The following is a 15,941-nucleotide window of genomic DNA, read 5'->3' as shown; positions in this document are numbered from 1 at the left end:
AATTCCACAAAGGTGGACAACATACACACAAGAGGAGTTCAGCCTGTTAAGATGTGCAGCACCACAAAGCAAGTGAAAAAAGAAAGTGCAAATCAGACCGAAATAATGTATCTCAGTATTTAGACTTGTGATATTTGATCATGAGAGCATCTTGGATCCAAACTGAGTCTGTTTTGGTAATGAGCTGTGAAATGTGAAAGGACATCAGAGCCTCAAACTCAACTCACTCTCAACACAATATAACACAATATCTCAACAACCAGATCACAGCAGTGCAAACCACATTTGAAAAAAAAAAAAAAAAGCTAATGATTAAAACAAGGAAAGCCTGTGATGGCCTTAAACATTTTTCAGATTGGCCTTGTAAATGTCACCGAGACCTAAGAGTTACACATTTGTCGCAGGTTTTATAATGCCTACCTTGAGTACATCACTGTCACTGATAAGATCGGGCTCTCTTTGATATCCTGATAAAGAACAGGAACCTTCTTAGTAAAGGGTTACCGATAGTAAACAGCTCTCTTTTTTCAGCGTGCCAGTGTGGGATACGAATGCCTCACCTTGATTTTATTAATAGAGAGACAGAGAGAGAATCAGAGGAGGGTGATAAACAGAGATGAGATTCTATCAATTATACGATTGCTTTAATTAACTATCATTAAAGACAGATCAATAACACCAGACTGGATTTAAAATAAGGTCCATACATTATACACTATTTTACAAGGAACAATCAAATGGCCTCATATACTGAGCCCCGGAAAGATGTTGCCATGGGAACCCACGGGAGGGTTTGGGTGTGCTTGGGGGAATTTAAAGGAGCCGGGCAATATTTCTATATACTCACCCTTCCACATCAGTGATGCTTGATTAACTAATTACTTCAGGTAGGAAGGGGAAAAAATAAAGGATGGAAATGTATGAAGGGAGGGCCCTGGGGAAAAAAAGGTATAACTGTACGATGAATTAATAAAGGGTAAAAATCTCCCTTGTAATATTCTTGCAGCCACAGGACATCAATTATTCATAAAAAATAGTAAAGAATCCATAAAAGTAGGTCATGAATGCGGCATACCAAAGAAATTCATTTGAATATTTAAACCCGGAGAGGGACGCTCCCGCAAATCCGCTGAGTTTGCTCTGAGCATAAGCAAACTGCAGCGGTACCTTAGTCAACACACAGGAGAGATAATGGAGCAGGAGAGGCTGGCTCCTCAGAGAGCGATCAGGAGGATAAAGCTCAGTGAACCCAAGTGCTCCTGGCAGCAGTTAGGGAGGAAGGGCCCGGGCTCAGGGTGTGATAAAGGCAGAGAGTGGAGGTGCATGTGACCTGGGTTTGATGTGATAAAAAAGAAAGAACTGGAGGGTCTTTCTATGCAGACCTGAAGCTATATACAAGACGGAGAGGCGTGTATGTCATGTGCTGGATGCATGGCGTTGGGAACAGGGTCATAATGTGAAACAGCACATCATTTACAGTGTGTCTCCTGCCTGGGTCAGAACAGACAAAAAGGACACGTTCGTCATTTGTTAGATATGCAGTGAATCCACGGAGGGTTGGGAATCAGTCAAGGGAAAAGAGGAGAGGTGAGGGGAAGGTGAGAAACGTTTTCAAGTGCAAAGACCATAAATTTAACACCTTCCCCCTGCGCGAGCGGAGAGGCAGGCGGGCGATCTTAAAGAAAGGGTAATGGAGAAAGTGATGAAGAAACGGGTAAAGGTATCTGTGACAAGAGTAAGAATGGAGGGTGTGCCAGCAGGAAGGCAGAGGAAATAAACAAGGCCAGGTAGAGGAAGGGGTAATTTGGGAAAGGGGAGCGAGGGCTGAGGAAGGCAGGTGCCGGGGTCATAAAAACTAGGAGATGTGTTCTGGCCTCTGGGTCTTCATATCTTTTACATTTCTAATTAAAAGAGATAAAGAGTGAGGGAGTCATCAATCCCACAGTGATTTCCCAGTTAAGGTTTTAGAGGGGGCTGTAAACTAGGCAGCCCGGCATCATTGATTTTATAATTAGCTATCGTCACCCCAGACTTAAGATGGAGGGAGTGCGGTAGAGGGGCAGGAGGAGAGCTCAAAAGACGGAGCAGGAGACTGCCGGAGGAGCGGGGAGGCACAGGGATGAAGATGATGAGGAGGTGAGGCCCGAGGGGAGAGTGCGGGAGAGCCAAAGGTGAGTGGAGGGAAAATCCAGAATGAGGAATGTATCTGCAGGCAATGAGCCAAAAGGGAATATAGGTTATATAGCTGTGTGAAAAGAAATGGCATAGTTAATTACCAGTGAAATGTCATGTGAGGATCAAAATATTACTATGATCTTTGGCCAGAAAAAGACACATTAGGCCCAATAATGGATACATAAACTGTTTTATTATGCAGAACCCCACCCAAACCCTGTTACATGACTGATAAGAAAATACACGGTGGTGTACATAACCTTCACACACAAAACTTCAAAACAAACCATAACCACTGGAGCTTTATTGCAATGGGAGACAGTGTCCTGACGAGCAGCACTCGTACTGGAGCTCCCAGTGGAACAACAAAAAAATAACTTCCCTAAGACATAAAGTCAGATTACAACCACAAACGAAGACTGTGGAGAATACATGTAGTGTGCTATCATCTGGGAAGGAATACCAGGCTCCTCAAAACACTCCTACTTGTAAATAAGGAGAATCGACATGTACTGCAACACCAGGAGTCCCAGAGACACAAGGTGAACGACAGGCTGGACAGACGTTTACTCCTTTCATGACTACTTAATAATAATCCAGCTGTTTAAACATGAATTTATCTTCTTTTGCAGATTCTCACCTCTACCTTACACTCAACACGCTGGCATCATTCCCGTCCATTAGCACCGATATCTTGCACCAATACAAACTCAAACATCGACACGCGTATGTGAAAACAGATGATACAAACAAAAACGTGTAGATAAAATATGCGTAAACACGACACACGCTGGTAATGATTACGATAATGATGAAAGGACACGACTGACATGTTAAGGATCCATATATCAACTTTTCATCTAAAAACTCTTCTATAGTAAAAATAGGGTGCAAATACAGCAGATAAAATCAAGCATCAAAGTGTCTAGCAAATCGTCTTAAGCCAAGCATTGAAAATTTTGTCACACGCTGCACGAACAGCTGTGAGAAAAACGAACACCTACTTCAAACAAAACCTGAATATAGTTTCCTTGCAGCATAACTCAAGTTAATTATAAATAGAAAATCATGAAAAATGCATACAGTATTGATTAAAAGGTAGGCAGCAATTTTTATTAGGCAGTATATTGCCATAGGGCTCGGGGAAAATACCAACACCACGTCATGATGTCAGGATCTATAATTTTCTTTGACTCTTGTCTCATTATTTTAGGCACAAATTTAGAATTGCATGGGTGTGAGATAAGATTCCTGTACAATACAAACTGTAACAAAGACCAACACTAAATATCCAAACGGCTAGCTAGTAAATTAGCATGTATTTTGATAGTCATGAAATGTAAAATCCAGAATCATTAGCGGGTAAAAACTGCAGGTGATGCATAGTGAAAAGCTTATGAGCATTAATTTCATAATAATGACGATATGAAGTTACTGAAGTAGAAAGTTGCATCTGGCATCTATCTTAATAGACTTTAAACACAATCTGTTCAATAAGCTCTCTATTTCAAATGCTTGTCCGTCTTAAAGCGCCTGTGCGTCGCTAAATCTCCTTAACTGCATCTGCACGACGACAATCAACTGCTCACGCGTACAAGAAAGTGCATATCAAACTTAAGTTCTGAGTAAATGGAGGAGTAATATGACGTCCTAGTCCTACATCGCCGCAATATAATTCGAGCGTGATGCTGTATCTTTACTTCACGTTGTCATGAATAGTGTTCAAAGCTGCTGTGGAGAATTTAATGCTGGAAGAGGGTTTTGCCATGATTTCCGGTGGAGCCTGGCCTGCACAAAACATCATGATTACAGCGCCTGTCATGACTCCTAATCACAAATGTCATAAAAACAACACGGTATCCGTCGTAAAGCTCTCGACATAGCAGCGATTCAACAGAAATCATTCCGCTACGGCCTGCGAACTCCAAAACGCCAGAGCCCCTGCCTAAAACTGTGCAACAGTCTGATGTCAGTCATAAACACGGCGTTGACCCGCCACCACAGGCATTAAGACGCTCCTAACGAGAAAACAGCTGGGGGCGATAACACAACAGTCTAGCAGGGAGAAGCTAAGGTTCACAGCGGAAATAATGTATATTGCATATTAACATTTTGTCTGTGTGGTGAGTGAGCTGTGTATGTGCTTGTTAGTGGAAGCAATGTGGGACCACATTAACTCCAACCGAGTCCCCCTTCTCCTCTCCTTTTCATCACTCGCCGGGGCTGTCGCTGGATGGTTACCATAGCGAGGTGTCGGCCAGATCACTGGAGGAGGACACAAAGCAGAGTGTGTGTGTGTGTGTGCGGAAAAACTGAAAGAAACACACATTCTGGTTGAAAGAGGAGGTTAGGCTGAAGGAGTGGGTGAGTGGGAGAGAGAGGGCTTTAATGATGCTGAAAATTGGCCCGTGACTGCAGTACACCCCTCAGGTAAATCATTGCTACAGCTTGCTGTCAACTTATCTGTCCCCTTGTCCTCCCATCTCGCCCCTCCCACTGGCCAGCTCTGTCTCACACAGTCTCCCCCGCCTCACCCTGACTCAACTCTTTTACGACCACATATTCAAAACTTCCATCTTCCAGCCATACTCACCCTGTCACCATAAATAATTGCTCTCATGCGTCTGTGTGCATTAGCAAGCTTTGAATTCACAGTGTTGGCGTGAAACCACTTCTCCGCAGGACCAGAGGTGGAAAGTAACTAAGTAGATTTACTCAGGTACTATGCTTAAGCGCAGTTTTAGAGCACAAGTATTTCACTCTTCCATTCTGACAAACTTAAGGTTCTTACTTTTCTACACCTAGGGAAGAAATATGTTTCTTTTTACTCCACTGCATTTATCTGGCTGCTGTGTTCACAAATTACTTTGCAGAGGTTGTACACACAAATCAAGCCATGAGCTCATAAAATATGATGCATCGCTGGAGTTTAAAACCAGCCAGCATGACAGGAAGAAATTTGTTGGCTTGTTTGGCCTCAAAGAAATTTTCATTTTAATATGCAGCCAGTAATGCAAAGCTCCATTTTTCAACATTAAATCTTCAACTCTGCACCATTTTGTTGTGATCGTCTTATCGCCACTTGCCTTGCCCTTCATTAGACGAAATACACACTAACCTAAATCCTGCAGTATATCTTAAGGACAGGCAAGTAGTATGTCCACGTGTCACATTATTTTCCCCTTTCAGACCCTATGACAGCAGCAGTATATGAAATAGTTACATCTGTTGCAACATTAAATACTCTCATGCGTTTCACATGTTAACACCATGAAAGGCAGTGGTGGAGGGAGTACTCAGACGCTTTAACAATACCACTACAACATAAATATACTCCATTACAAGTAAAAGTCCAACATTCAAAATGACGAAAAGGTGAAAGTTCTTGTTCCACAGAAACATGGGCTCTGTGTCTGATATACCTCTTTTATATGTTGTTATTAGATAGTTAATACTCATGCAACAATGCCTAAACAGCATTTTACTATTGCAACTGCCCGAGGTGAAGCTACTTTTAACTACTTTGTGTAAAGTAGTTTAGTCCAGTGATTTCCAACATGAGGTGAGGGTCCCTCTGCAGCGTCTTAAAGCCTTGAACAATTTGAAACCACTTGAGAAGTTTAGAGGGGAAATCCTTGTCTGGTGGATCAGCAAACAACTCACAGACATCTACAACACGACAAGAGGCCTCAGCAAGACACTGCTGTCTGTAACAAGTCACGGGCCAATAGGGTGAGCAACCACTGGCTGAATCTTTCACAGTGCACTGTATTTTACAAGGAGTAAAAAGTAGAACATTTCTCTCTGACATGCAGTGGAGTAGAAGTATACAATAGCATAAAATTGAAATACTCAAACACAGCACAAGTACCTCAAAACTGCACATGAGTAAATTACTGACTTAACTATCATCTACCTCTAGAGGAAGGAACTTCTCCTCAAATTGACAGTATACATATATACTTTACATTGGTAATATTGTGTGTGAGTGCATGACAATTTATGTAGGATTACTCCTTTTATATTTGAGAATGATGGATGTACGTTTCCCTCCTCCTGGGTGTCTGTGTGTGTGTGTGTGTGTGTGTGTGTGTGTGTGTGTGTGTGTGTGTTTATGTGTATTCTATGTATGATTGATGAGGTGGGAGGCTGTACCTGAGAACAGCGTCCGTGTGCTCAGGCAGCAAAAGTGCTGTTTCCTCTCCAGAGCTGTGCCTTCCACACTGAAGTGGATCAGATTCCTCCTCCTTAACACCAGAGAGCAACACACACACACACACACACACACACAAACATGCGCACGCACAGAAGCACACACACTCTTAACACATGTCTGTCCGGCAGCTATTACAGTCTAATAACTTGGAGACTAGCGGCCTAATTGCTTCTAGGAGATAACGTCTATATCAAACGATCCACTGCCCATGTTTAACTGGTGTGCATGGTTATCAGCATGAAGACATAGCTCATTTTCAGTATCACATATAATTATACAATGGTGACGCTGAACGGCTCAGATAGCACGTCTCACCGAATCAGAGCTGTGCCCCACGGTGTCGGCGCCGGCCTGGTGTGGCGAGGAGAGCGGCGCAGGCTGGTTGATGACCACCACGGTCCTCTCCACCTCCCTGGGCGAGGGAGGAGGGGTGGCCAGGAGCAAGGAATCAGGCTCGCCCTGCTCACACAGGCTGTAGTGTCCCAGAGGTCTTGGTGGACGGAGGGGCTGCAAAGCCTCCGGGTTCTCGTCCTCAGAGTCAGATAATGCACTGCCAGGCCGCCCTGCCCGATAGAAACATTGACAAAAAGAAAAAGTGTTCACTTTCCCTCAGAGCACCGCCCCTGTCGCCCATGACTTAGGCCGTTCTGAACAATATTTAGTGTTGCTGCTGAATGATAGTTAACACTTTTATTGTTCACATCTGCAGGGCATACAGTAGATTAATGCTTGGCTCCGCTCACCTGCAGAAGCACTCGAGGCAGCGCTCCACTTGGCACTGGCCACTGTTCCCATCTTCTGCTCCAGCTGACAGATGTACTCCATCAAGTCCTGTAGTGGGAAATACAGCCATCATATCACACACCCAGGCAGGAGTTTCATCATGGCTTCAGCAGCCATCACCCTCATGATGCCCCCACTTCTTCAAACCAAAGCCACATAAAATGCTTACACAACAAATACACAAACACAACATTTGCTATTATGTAAATATCATAATCATTGTTCCATAAATACGTACACATTTGTTTGATTTATGATGTGCCACAGACTTGCTGCCATGCTCCCGGATGGTTGATGTTAAAATTAAGCTGGACACTGATTTTAAAAACATTGACCATCTACTCTGCCAGTAGCGGGCGAATGTGATGGTGGTTAGCCAACAAAAACTTTGCAGGCACTTTAACAGCAGCAGCACTGACTGCCCTGAAATCCACTGATTTATATTGCACTATAAACAATTTATACTGCACAATAACAACTAAGAAGACAACAACAGACAGAAGATTCCCAACACCTGGGACATTCACGATCCCACTGTGTATATGTTGCCTCAGTAAGCTTTAGGATATGAATATATTATTAATGCAGAGTTTCAGAATAACAGTTATTATTCACAGGTGCACTCGAGCTTGAGGTACAAGTTGTAACTAATCTTGTATTAAAGCTGATAATGAGCGAAGGGTTGCAGCTGTGAGCTGATTAGGATAAAACACCTCCGATTGACTTGTTAATCCATACAAGCCCTTTGTCAGACTTTATCAGCTGATAATGAAAACGGCACAAAGTGAGTGCCTGTGACACCGTTCATGCAGCGTTAACACATGAATATACCAATCTCATTACACTACAGTTGTTTTCTCAAACAGTGTTTCTGACCTGTTTCTCTGCAAGTAGCTGCTCCTTCTCTTTCTGGGCGACCCTCAGGCTGGCCTTCAGCTCCTGCAGCTCCCTGCGGGTTTCACTCAGCTGAACCTGAATCATCAGAGGACAACAGGGTATGTCAGGACCGCCTGACAGATACTCTGACTGTCAGCTGTGTCGTATGCAGAGTCAATCTCAGGAAAGTTAAAGGAATAGTTTGACATTTTTGGAAATACGTTCATCTGCTTTCCTGCAGCAAGTTAGATGACAACATTGACACTACGCTCATTTGTCTATGATAAATGTGAAATCAGAGCCAGCAGGCAATTAGCTTAGCTTAGCATAATGACTGGAACCAATCACGGTGATGATAGGACTCCAGAACGTCACTGTACCAGGCCAAGAGATGGTTACAGCATGCAAATTCCCTTAAAACCACAAGTTGACATTTTCAGTCTTCTGTTTGTGCACAGATTAAACAAATGAGATATGACATGTTTCTTAATAAGCTTTAAAGCTGCAGACAGGTGGATTTTTAAAACTTTAGAGAGAAAGCCAGGTTAGCTGTTTCCTCTTGATGTGTCCTCAATTTTACTTATCAAACAGACGTGAAAGCGTTATTGATCTTCTCATCTAACTCTTGTCAAGAAGGCGAATAATGTCAAACTTGAAAAGAATGTCACAACTATTAAATTCAGATTTTGTGCATTTCTACTTGTATACACGTAGCTTTATTTACTGCAATCACACTGAACTCGCAAAATGACCCTATAACAAGATAAACTGACTGCACTGAGTTCTAGTTCTCTTTCTCACCCGGTTGCAATCTTTTTCTCTCCCAAGCTCAACCTCCAGCTTCACTCTCTCCATCCTCTCCTCCTGCAGCCTCTCCTCCATCCTCTGCATCTCTGTGCTGAGTTTCTCCAGACGCTCGTGGTCCTTCTGTTAAGGTCACGCACACACATTTACTCAGTATATGACATCTTCAGGTTAAAAACCTGACTCAGCTGCATAGCTACGATACACAATAAGTTTTTACTTAGGAGAGCTATGAGAACAATGCATCTTGAAGCCATTAGATGCTGTTTTGAAGCATTATGACATCTAGCAACATAGCTCAGATGTCTGGACAGCAATTCAAAACTTTAACTGTACCACTGTCCAGATATATTTAAATTTCCTAAATTCTCCACTTCAGACCCTCTGTTCACCTCAGCAGTGCGCTGCAGATTCTGTCTCTCCTGGGACCAGCAGGCTCTTTCCTCTCTCAGGGCCAGACTGGAATCTGCGAGCTGAAGGGTGAGCTGGGCAGCCTGCAGACGAGCCTGATGCAGTTCAGCCTGCCCGTGATCCCTCTGCACTACCATGGCACTAAGATCACTCTTCAAGCCCTCTGCAGCACGCTCAGCCGTGTTCAGACGCTCCCGCAGGCTACGCATCTCCTTCAGTGTTGCCTCGCTCTCCGCCTGGCCATAAAGGAACAAGAAAGGGTGTGCTGACCACATATCTGCAACTGTAGGTGATTTGCTGCATAATGCCAGTCTTGAATATGACTAATGCTGAATTTGAAATGCCAAAGAAAGGTTTTAGAACATGCTGATTAATAACTCTTATTTACAGCTAAGCATATTTATGAAGAAATAAATCCACGCATCAGCCTAAGCAAGGGTATAATAGAAAACAACATCCCATCTGTTGGAATTGAGACCATGTCTGCCCCAAATGAATTCTGCTGTCAGGTGCAAATGCTTCTCCGCTTATAATGCATGCTGAATTAAAAATGCATGCAAAACTGTCTGGTCCAGCTTTCACTATCAATCCATTTATCATTCCCAACCCTCCTCTCAATTGTGTCGCCTCGGTTTCCAACCTCTTTCCTGTGGGCAGTGGTGAGTTTCTGGGTGAGGGTGGTGATGGTGCTTTGGAGCTGCAGGACACTTGTGTCTCTCTGGGCCAGTGAATTCCTCAAGCCCTGGAACTCCTTAGACAGACTTCGGAGTTCACCCTCCGTCTGTTCCAGCTTGGTCTAAAAGACAGAAAATAAATGACACAGATGGGCAGGGAGAATGAGATACAGAAGAAAAGAACAGCAGAGACACTGGTTTTATTATGACATACAGCATGTTCTGAATTATAATGACCTGCAGGCTCTTTCTCTCGCTCTCCTCTTCTTTTCTCTGAGCTCCAGCCCTCTTTGCTCTTTCCTTCATCCTGCACATACACAGATTTCATTACTGACTAGTGAAGACCCACAGCTCCACAGAAAACTAAAAGGATGAGGAGAGGAAACAAAGAGAAAAAGAAATAAAACATATCATACCTTTCCAACTCTGTCTCTCTTTCCACAGTTCTCTGTGTCAGGGTTTTGATATCCTCCTCCAGCTCTTTGATTCGCACTTTGCTCTCCTCCCTCGCATCCAATAAAGTACTTTTCTCCTGGGCTAGTGATTCTCCTAAAGCCTGCTCCTCCTAACAGACCAGAGGCATTTTTAATTATCATGAGGAATTTTAATTTATCATGACATAGACTATGAAAATATTTCACATTTAACATTTTAATATAATAACGAAGACATTTTATTGACTTACTATTTGGAATTTTAGATTGAAAAAGACAGGATACTGTTCATGCAGAGACTTTTGGAGAGTAAGGACACAGATGCAGAGAAAAGTATGGAAATGGTAACAGGCAAATTGGTCCCAATCAAATGATCTTGGCCCTGATTTGCCTAGCTCTATACACCACCTTCTGCTTCCTCTCCATCTCCTCCATCTTCTCTCCACTCTCCTTCAGCTCTTCCTGCAGTTTGGCGATATCACTTTCTAGCTCTCTGCGTCGTCTGTCCCAGGCCTCCCTCGCCCTCTTGTACTCCACCTTCTCTTTCTCCCTCTGCCTGTTTGTCACCTCCTGCACCTGCAGCATCTCAGCACGCTCTCGCAGGCATTCCTGCAGCCGACACTGATAAGAGACAGAGGGAAGCAGGCAGTGGATGGGGAATCATAATTGTGCTCTAGTCTTTGTGTGCCAACAGTAAACAACAGTATTGATTCCATACATGTGTTCATGTGTTTTATGAGCTATCACTGGTTTAGCAAAAACTGAAAATATACTCTCCTTCACTACCTTATGTAGTCAATCTGCTCTATATTTGTAATGTTTACCTGCAGCAGTTCAGCTCTGGGCACTACCAGCAACATGTCAGTGCCTCCATCCTCTCCATGCTGCTCTTCCTCAAGGGTCACCAGATCCTCAAGTGGCTTGGGAGCACAGAAAGTGAATTTGGAGCTGCGGGAGCACACTTCCCCCTTCGCACTGATATATACAAACTCATACTCTTGGGAGTTGGGCTTTGGTAGGTAGGAGGCTGAGAAGTGGAAGAAAAAAAAATACAATAGAAACATGTTAATTAATTTGCAGTGAAGAATAATTGTGTTCAAAGTAGTCAATTTTTTTTGTTTTGTTTTTGAGCTGGCTTCCAGTTATGCTATAAATAGTACTGAACATGAATGAGGTGGAAACTCAGGGCATTTAGCTAATGTCATTTTGGAGATGCTGATTACCTTTTAAGATTACTGTAAATCTTAATGACACAGATCTGATTTGCATTCCTACAAGCCTTGAAATTGTTTCCACGTTTATATGGCACCGTTATTGTAATGCATCAATTATTATATTTATGAGCTGAATTTTAGTTTTGTGAGAATTGTTGCAATACACCTTCCGACCACCAGAGGCAGCACTCAGGTAGTTCAGCGCAGGTGAGTGAGGGCAGAAAAATGGCGGTGGGCGCCATATTTAATTTCACAGTTGTCGCAAGGACTAACAGTAATTATGCGCACTCTTTACAATTTTTTTCCCCCTTTTCATCACCCAGAGAATGACTTTTTCCATCCTGATATATCGTCAACAAGTCCAGCTTGCTTTGAGTAAGTTCCCATTTTCGTCATTCTTCCGTTTAAGTACTAAATGAACCTCTGAAATACGCAGGTCGCTTTAACGCCCCGTATCAGGGCTAGCTAACTCCTGACAAGTGTTTCTTCGCTTTGGAGATGCCTCTTAAATTGGAGCTGCTTTATGAGCACCTGTACTGCTCAGATAAATGCTCACATTTTGTAAGATATGCTTGTTTTCTGTCTTTCTGTGGGGTTCGAGAATATCAACTTTCATCTTTTACTGTTCGGGTGTGTAACTGGCCCACGACATGTTAAGCATGAACGGAAGTAGAGGGAAACACTTAGCGTTAACCTCCGCCCACCGTCTGTTTAATAACAAGTCAGCCATCAACACATACAACTATCCACTGCATCTTGTTCAGAGTTGAGAACGTCATTAAAGCCAGTGACTTCGTGGGAACAGGAGGTGCAGCCGACATTCACGGGGCCCTGCTGTTTTGCTAAATTAACAGCTAATTAACATTAGCTCCAATACTCCAGTAAGCTCCAGCAAGCTAACTGCTCATTTACCAGCCTTTCACAATCTGCTGTGTTTTCACCCACATTAAATACGCGATACCTCAGTTAATAACTGTTCTTTGCTTCCAGTGTTTGTGCTAGTCTAAACACATAGCAGAGATACTGTGCTCTTCTGAAACCTGAGTTGAAAGTAATAAAAAATCTTTTATCAAACACAACCATCCACTAGGCCTATTGGAGCAAACAGCATCCAGTTAATGATGCTATCCATGCTCATTGTCTGACAGTAAGTCTGAAGTTTGCTAGCTGTGATTATGTGCTATTACCTGGTTACCTTTTACCTTGCCAGGCAGCTGGAGATCACGCAACGCGAGAATCCAGTTCTTGTCATCTGGCGCCGCAAGGTTAGGCACCCTGACAACTGTCTTCCATGTTATTTGCTAATTTAACCATATTTGTCCATATCTCCATATTCATGATTTACTGTCCTTTGATTCAAAAAAACAGGCAGGAACCGATGATGTTATGCTTCCTGCTTCTCACTCTGACCAGAGCGTCATCCAGACCGTAAAGTAAGCTAACCTAATATTATCCTTATCTCACACAGCCGATAGCTTCATGTTTATCATGATTTACTTGAAATTCCTGTTTCACAACACATGTACAGTAAAGGGACCAGATGGAAAACAGACAGTAGGAATGACATACAGCAAGGTTTATGAGCTGTACTGTAACTCACAGCACCAGCTTGGGTCACAGAGCAGGCAGACTTCTTTTTAAATCACTGCACCGTGGATGATAAGGAATCCTCAGCAGTTTCTTTAGACTTTCCTTCCTCTGCTCTTCTTCCAAAGAAGAATGACATTGACAGTATGCTTAAGTTAGTGATAAATCAGAGGTCAATGCCACACTTGCCGCACATGTGTCTCTCTCACTGAATCATGCTTATCAGTTGCCACTGACAGACAAGACAGAGTGAACACTGTACTCTCCAGTGAGCAGTAGTCAGAGCAGGCTTTCAGCCATTGTCTTTGTCATCCTCATTATTCAACCTCCTTCCCTCCATTCCCTCCATTCATTCAAACCACGGCAGAGACTGTGTCTTTGTTACAGACCAAGCTGAGTGGGATATTTGTCTTCTGCACGGGATATTTTCCCTTTTACATCTGTGGAAATACTCTTTTAAGATTGGAATAACTAACATGATCCTCCACTCAATACACCAGTTGCCAGCCTTTTGTATACAACAGAGCAATTCAATTTACAGAAACATAAATCCCCTGCTGAAGGTTTTATGTGCGGATCCAAGCACTGTACTAGTATAGATCCCGGCTAACTGTGGGAAATAAAACACAATTAGAAAACAAGGGCATGACTACCCTGGAAGTGCACACAGCAGTTGACATCCGTGCCCTCTTGATAGTCAGGCGGGGCCAGTGCCCAAACAAATGTGTGGTAGTCCTTCACTGATGACCATCCCACCTGAGGAAGAGAACATGCACACACTGTGATTGCACCCTTGAATACATATACTCTTTATTAACATGATTGTGGTGACAGTCATCAGGTTGACAATACCTTGAAGAGCCCTATCCAGTCATTGCTGGCCCAGTTGTGCTGTGAGCTCAGTGTGTAGTGGCATTCGACTCGGCTCTGAGGGAAGTAACTGCAGCCCACGTTTCTGAACTCCACCAGCCAAGCCTTCTCCATGGCAACACACAAGAAAGGCAGGCTAGTTTGCACCTATGAGAAAAAATAAAATGTTCAAACTTGTGTTATTTTTTTTAAGGTAATTTACTCCATGTTCAAGATAGAGACTGACATGCACAGTTAGATAAGCTCACTGTGAAATAGGTAAGAGGTGAGCGCTGGAGTACAAACAAGACAGGGGCAGCGCTCTGTGAATATTTATTCAGCGTAAGAAGATATCCTGACTGGGCGCACACTTGAGGAAAGGACACCAGAACTAAACCTCAGTGACAGCCTAGCCTTTGAGCAACATGACATATTGCGTGTTTGTCACCGCGGCTATTTCAGTCATCGTCAACATCATTTGCTATTGTACACCGTCACGTGTGAGCATGCAGCACAAGGTGTCTGGGGCCTGGGGCGAACATGTGGTGGAGCTCAGATTCCACTGGAAAATACTCTCTACTTAAATTTTGAGGAATTTCTGCCTGCAATTAACCACACCACCTAGAGACAAGTGTGTCTTACAGAAAGCATTATTTATTCATTTAGCATTGTGTGGGGTATTGACACCACCATAGGTCATATGTGCCCAACTGTTGGATGTACGTGGTAGAAGTTCAGACTCTATCAACAGTCTAATATGATAACACGTGCAAGCAAAAAGGAAAACAAAGAAAAACAAAAAAACACTTATCGATAACTTTAAAAGCCATATTTGGGTTTATAGTGTACATATGCTGCACTTGCGGATTAACAGTGACTTTACCACACTTTATATTTATCTCCCGTTGTGCAGGCGTAATCCAATGTAATTGTAGGGGCGTTGAGTTTTCTATCATAGTGAAGCATCCCTCTAAACGGGGGCACCACGGTATAAACTTTTGTAGTGTAACTAATGCAAAGCATTTTGCAGATGCCGTCGAAAAGCCTAGATCCATGACGAAAATATACAGTAGCTTTCGGAGGGTTCATATTACACAGCACGAGGCTTGAGGCCCAACAGTAGCACATGTCGAGAAAACAGTGTGCCATGCACGTCGATTCGAGATTAGGAAGACAAACGTGTAATCTCAGCCATCACAGGTAGATCTCAACCTGTACTCCTTAATTATCATTGTTCAATTAGTTAACGTGCTGCGCGTGCACGTCAGATGAGACAATAACAGGCTTTGTCAACCACAAAAGACATCTGCGCACATCATCTCTCGGCCGTCTCTGGTGTCTCCCTTACCTTTTTTGTTATCGTCTTCACTTCTTTGTGGACAGTCTAAACGAGGTGTCTCTGTCAGATACAGGAGTCACAGTCGGTGAGGACACAACTAAAACACGAGCGATACGATCGAGCTCTCCTCGTCGGGCTCTGTTGCTCCACTAACCCGAAACAATAACAGAGAAAAAAAAAAACTCAAAGCAAAACACAAGCATGACAGGCTCCCTTCCACTGCGGAATTATGGGAGCTGGTGTTCACCACGTAGGTAAGCCCACGCCGAAATATCGCACTTTAAACTACAATCCCCAAGCTTGAAGCGGAGTGGCAGATGTAGCGCTGTACGTAATATGATGCCCCTCATCGACGGCCGTTATTTTTCTCATCGAACGTGAAAGCGTAGAGCGCCATTGGTTGTTCGAAACAGTTGCAAAAACTGACCAATGGAAATGCGCATCGTGTCTGCGATGAGGAAAGCGACGGTCGGCGGGCATGACTGTGAAGCAGATGTGTGCAGAGTGGGGGCACATTGACTCTTGTTCATTTGCTGGTGTGACATATTTTTCATTTAGGCTCCAAAGAATCTTTGCAGA

At 43.3% G+C, this 15,941-nt stretch overlaps 1 protein-coding gene across 1 annotated transcript; it reads right to left on the bottom strand.

Moving 5' to 3' along the window:
- Window positions 1-2,346: 2,346 nt before the first annotated feature.
- Window positions 2,347-15,547, bottom strand: calcoco1a (calcium binding and coiled-coil domain 1a). The gene is made up of 15 exons (XM_076740881.1): window positions 15,372-15,547; window positions 14,027-14,191; window positions 13,828-13,930; window positions 11,198-11,400; window positions 10,782-10,994; window positions 10,356-10,504; window positions 10,177-10,246; window positions 9,906-10,061; window positions 9,247-9,501; window positions 8,852-8,977; window positions 8,051-8,146; window positions 7,135-7,222; window positions 6,707-6,954; window positions 6,331-6,422; window positions 2,347-4,440 (listed from the first exon to the last, which is right to left on the bottom strand). Exons 2-15 carry the CDS (start codon window positions 14,156-14,158, stop codon window positions 4,413-4,415), a joined length of 1,959 nt encoding a protein of 652 aa, XP_076596996.1. The 5' UTR covers window positions 14,159-14,191; window positions 15,372-15,547; the 3' UTR covers window positions 2,347-4,412.
- Between the last annotated feature and the right edge of the window lie 394 nt (window positions 15,548-15,941).

The sequence above is a fragment of the Chaetodon auriga genome, chromosome 10 (genome assembly GCF_051107435.1).
Source record: "Chaetodon auriga isolate fChaAug3 chromosome 10, fChaAug3.hap1, whole genome shotgun sequence".
Classification (NCBI taxonomy): Eukaryota; Metazoa; Chordata; class Actinopteri; order Chaetodontiformes; family Chaetodontidae; genus Chaetodon; species Chaetodon auriga.
The sequence above is the reverse complement of the archived record's forward strand: the minus strand, read 5'-3'. Positions and strand labels throughout refer to the sequence as shown.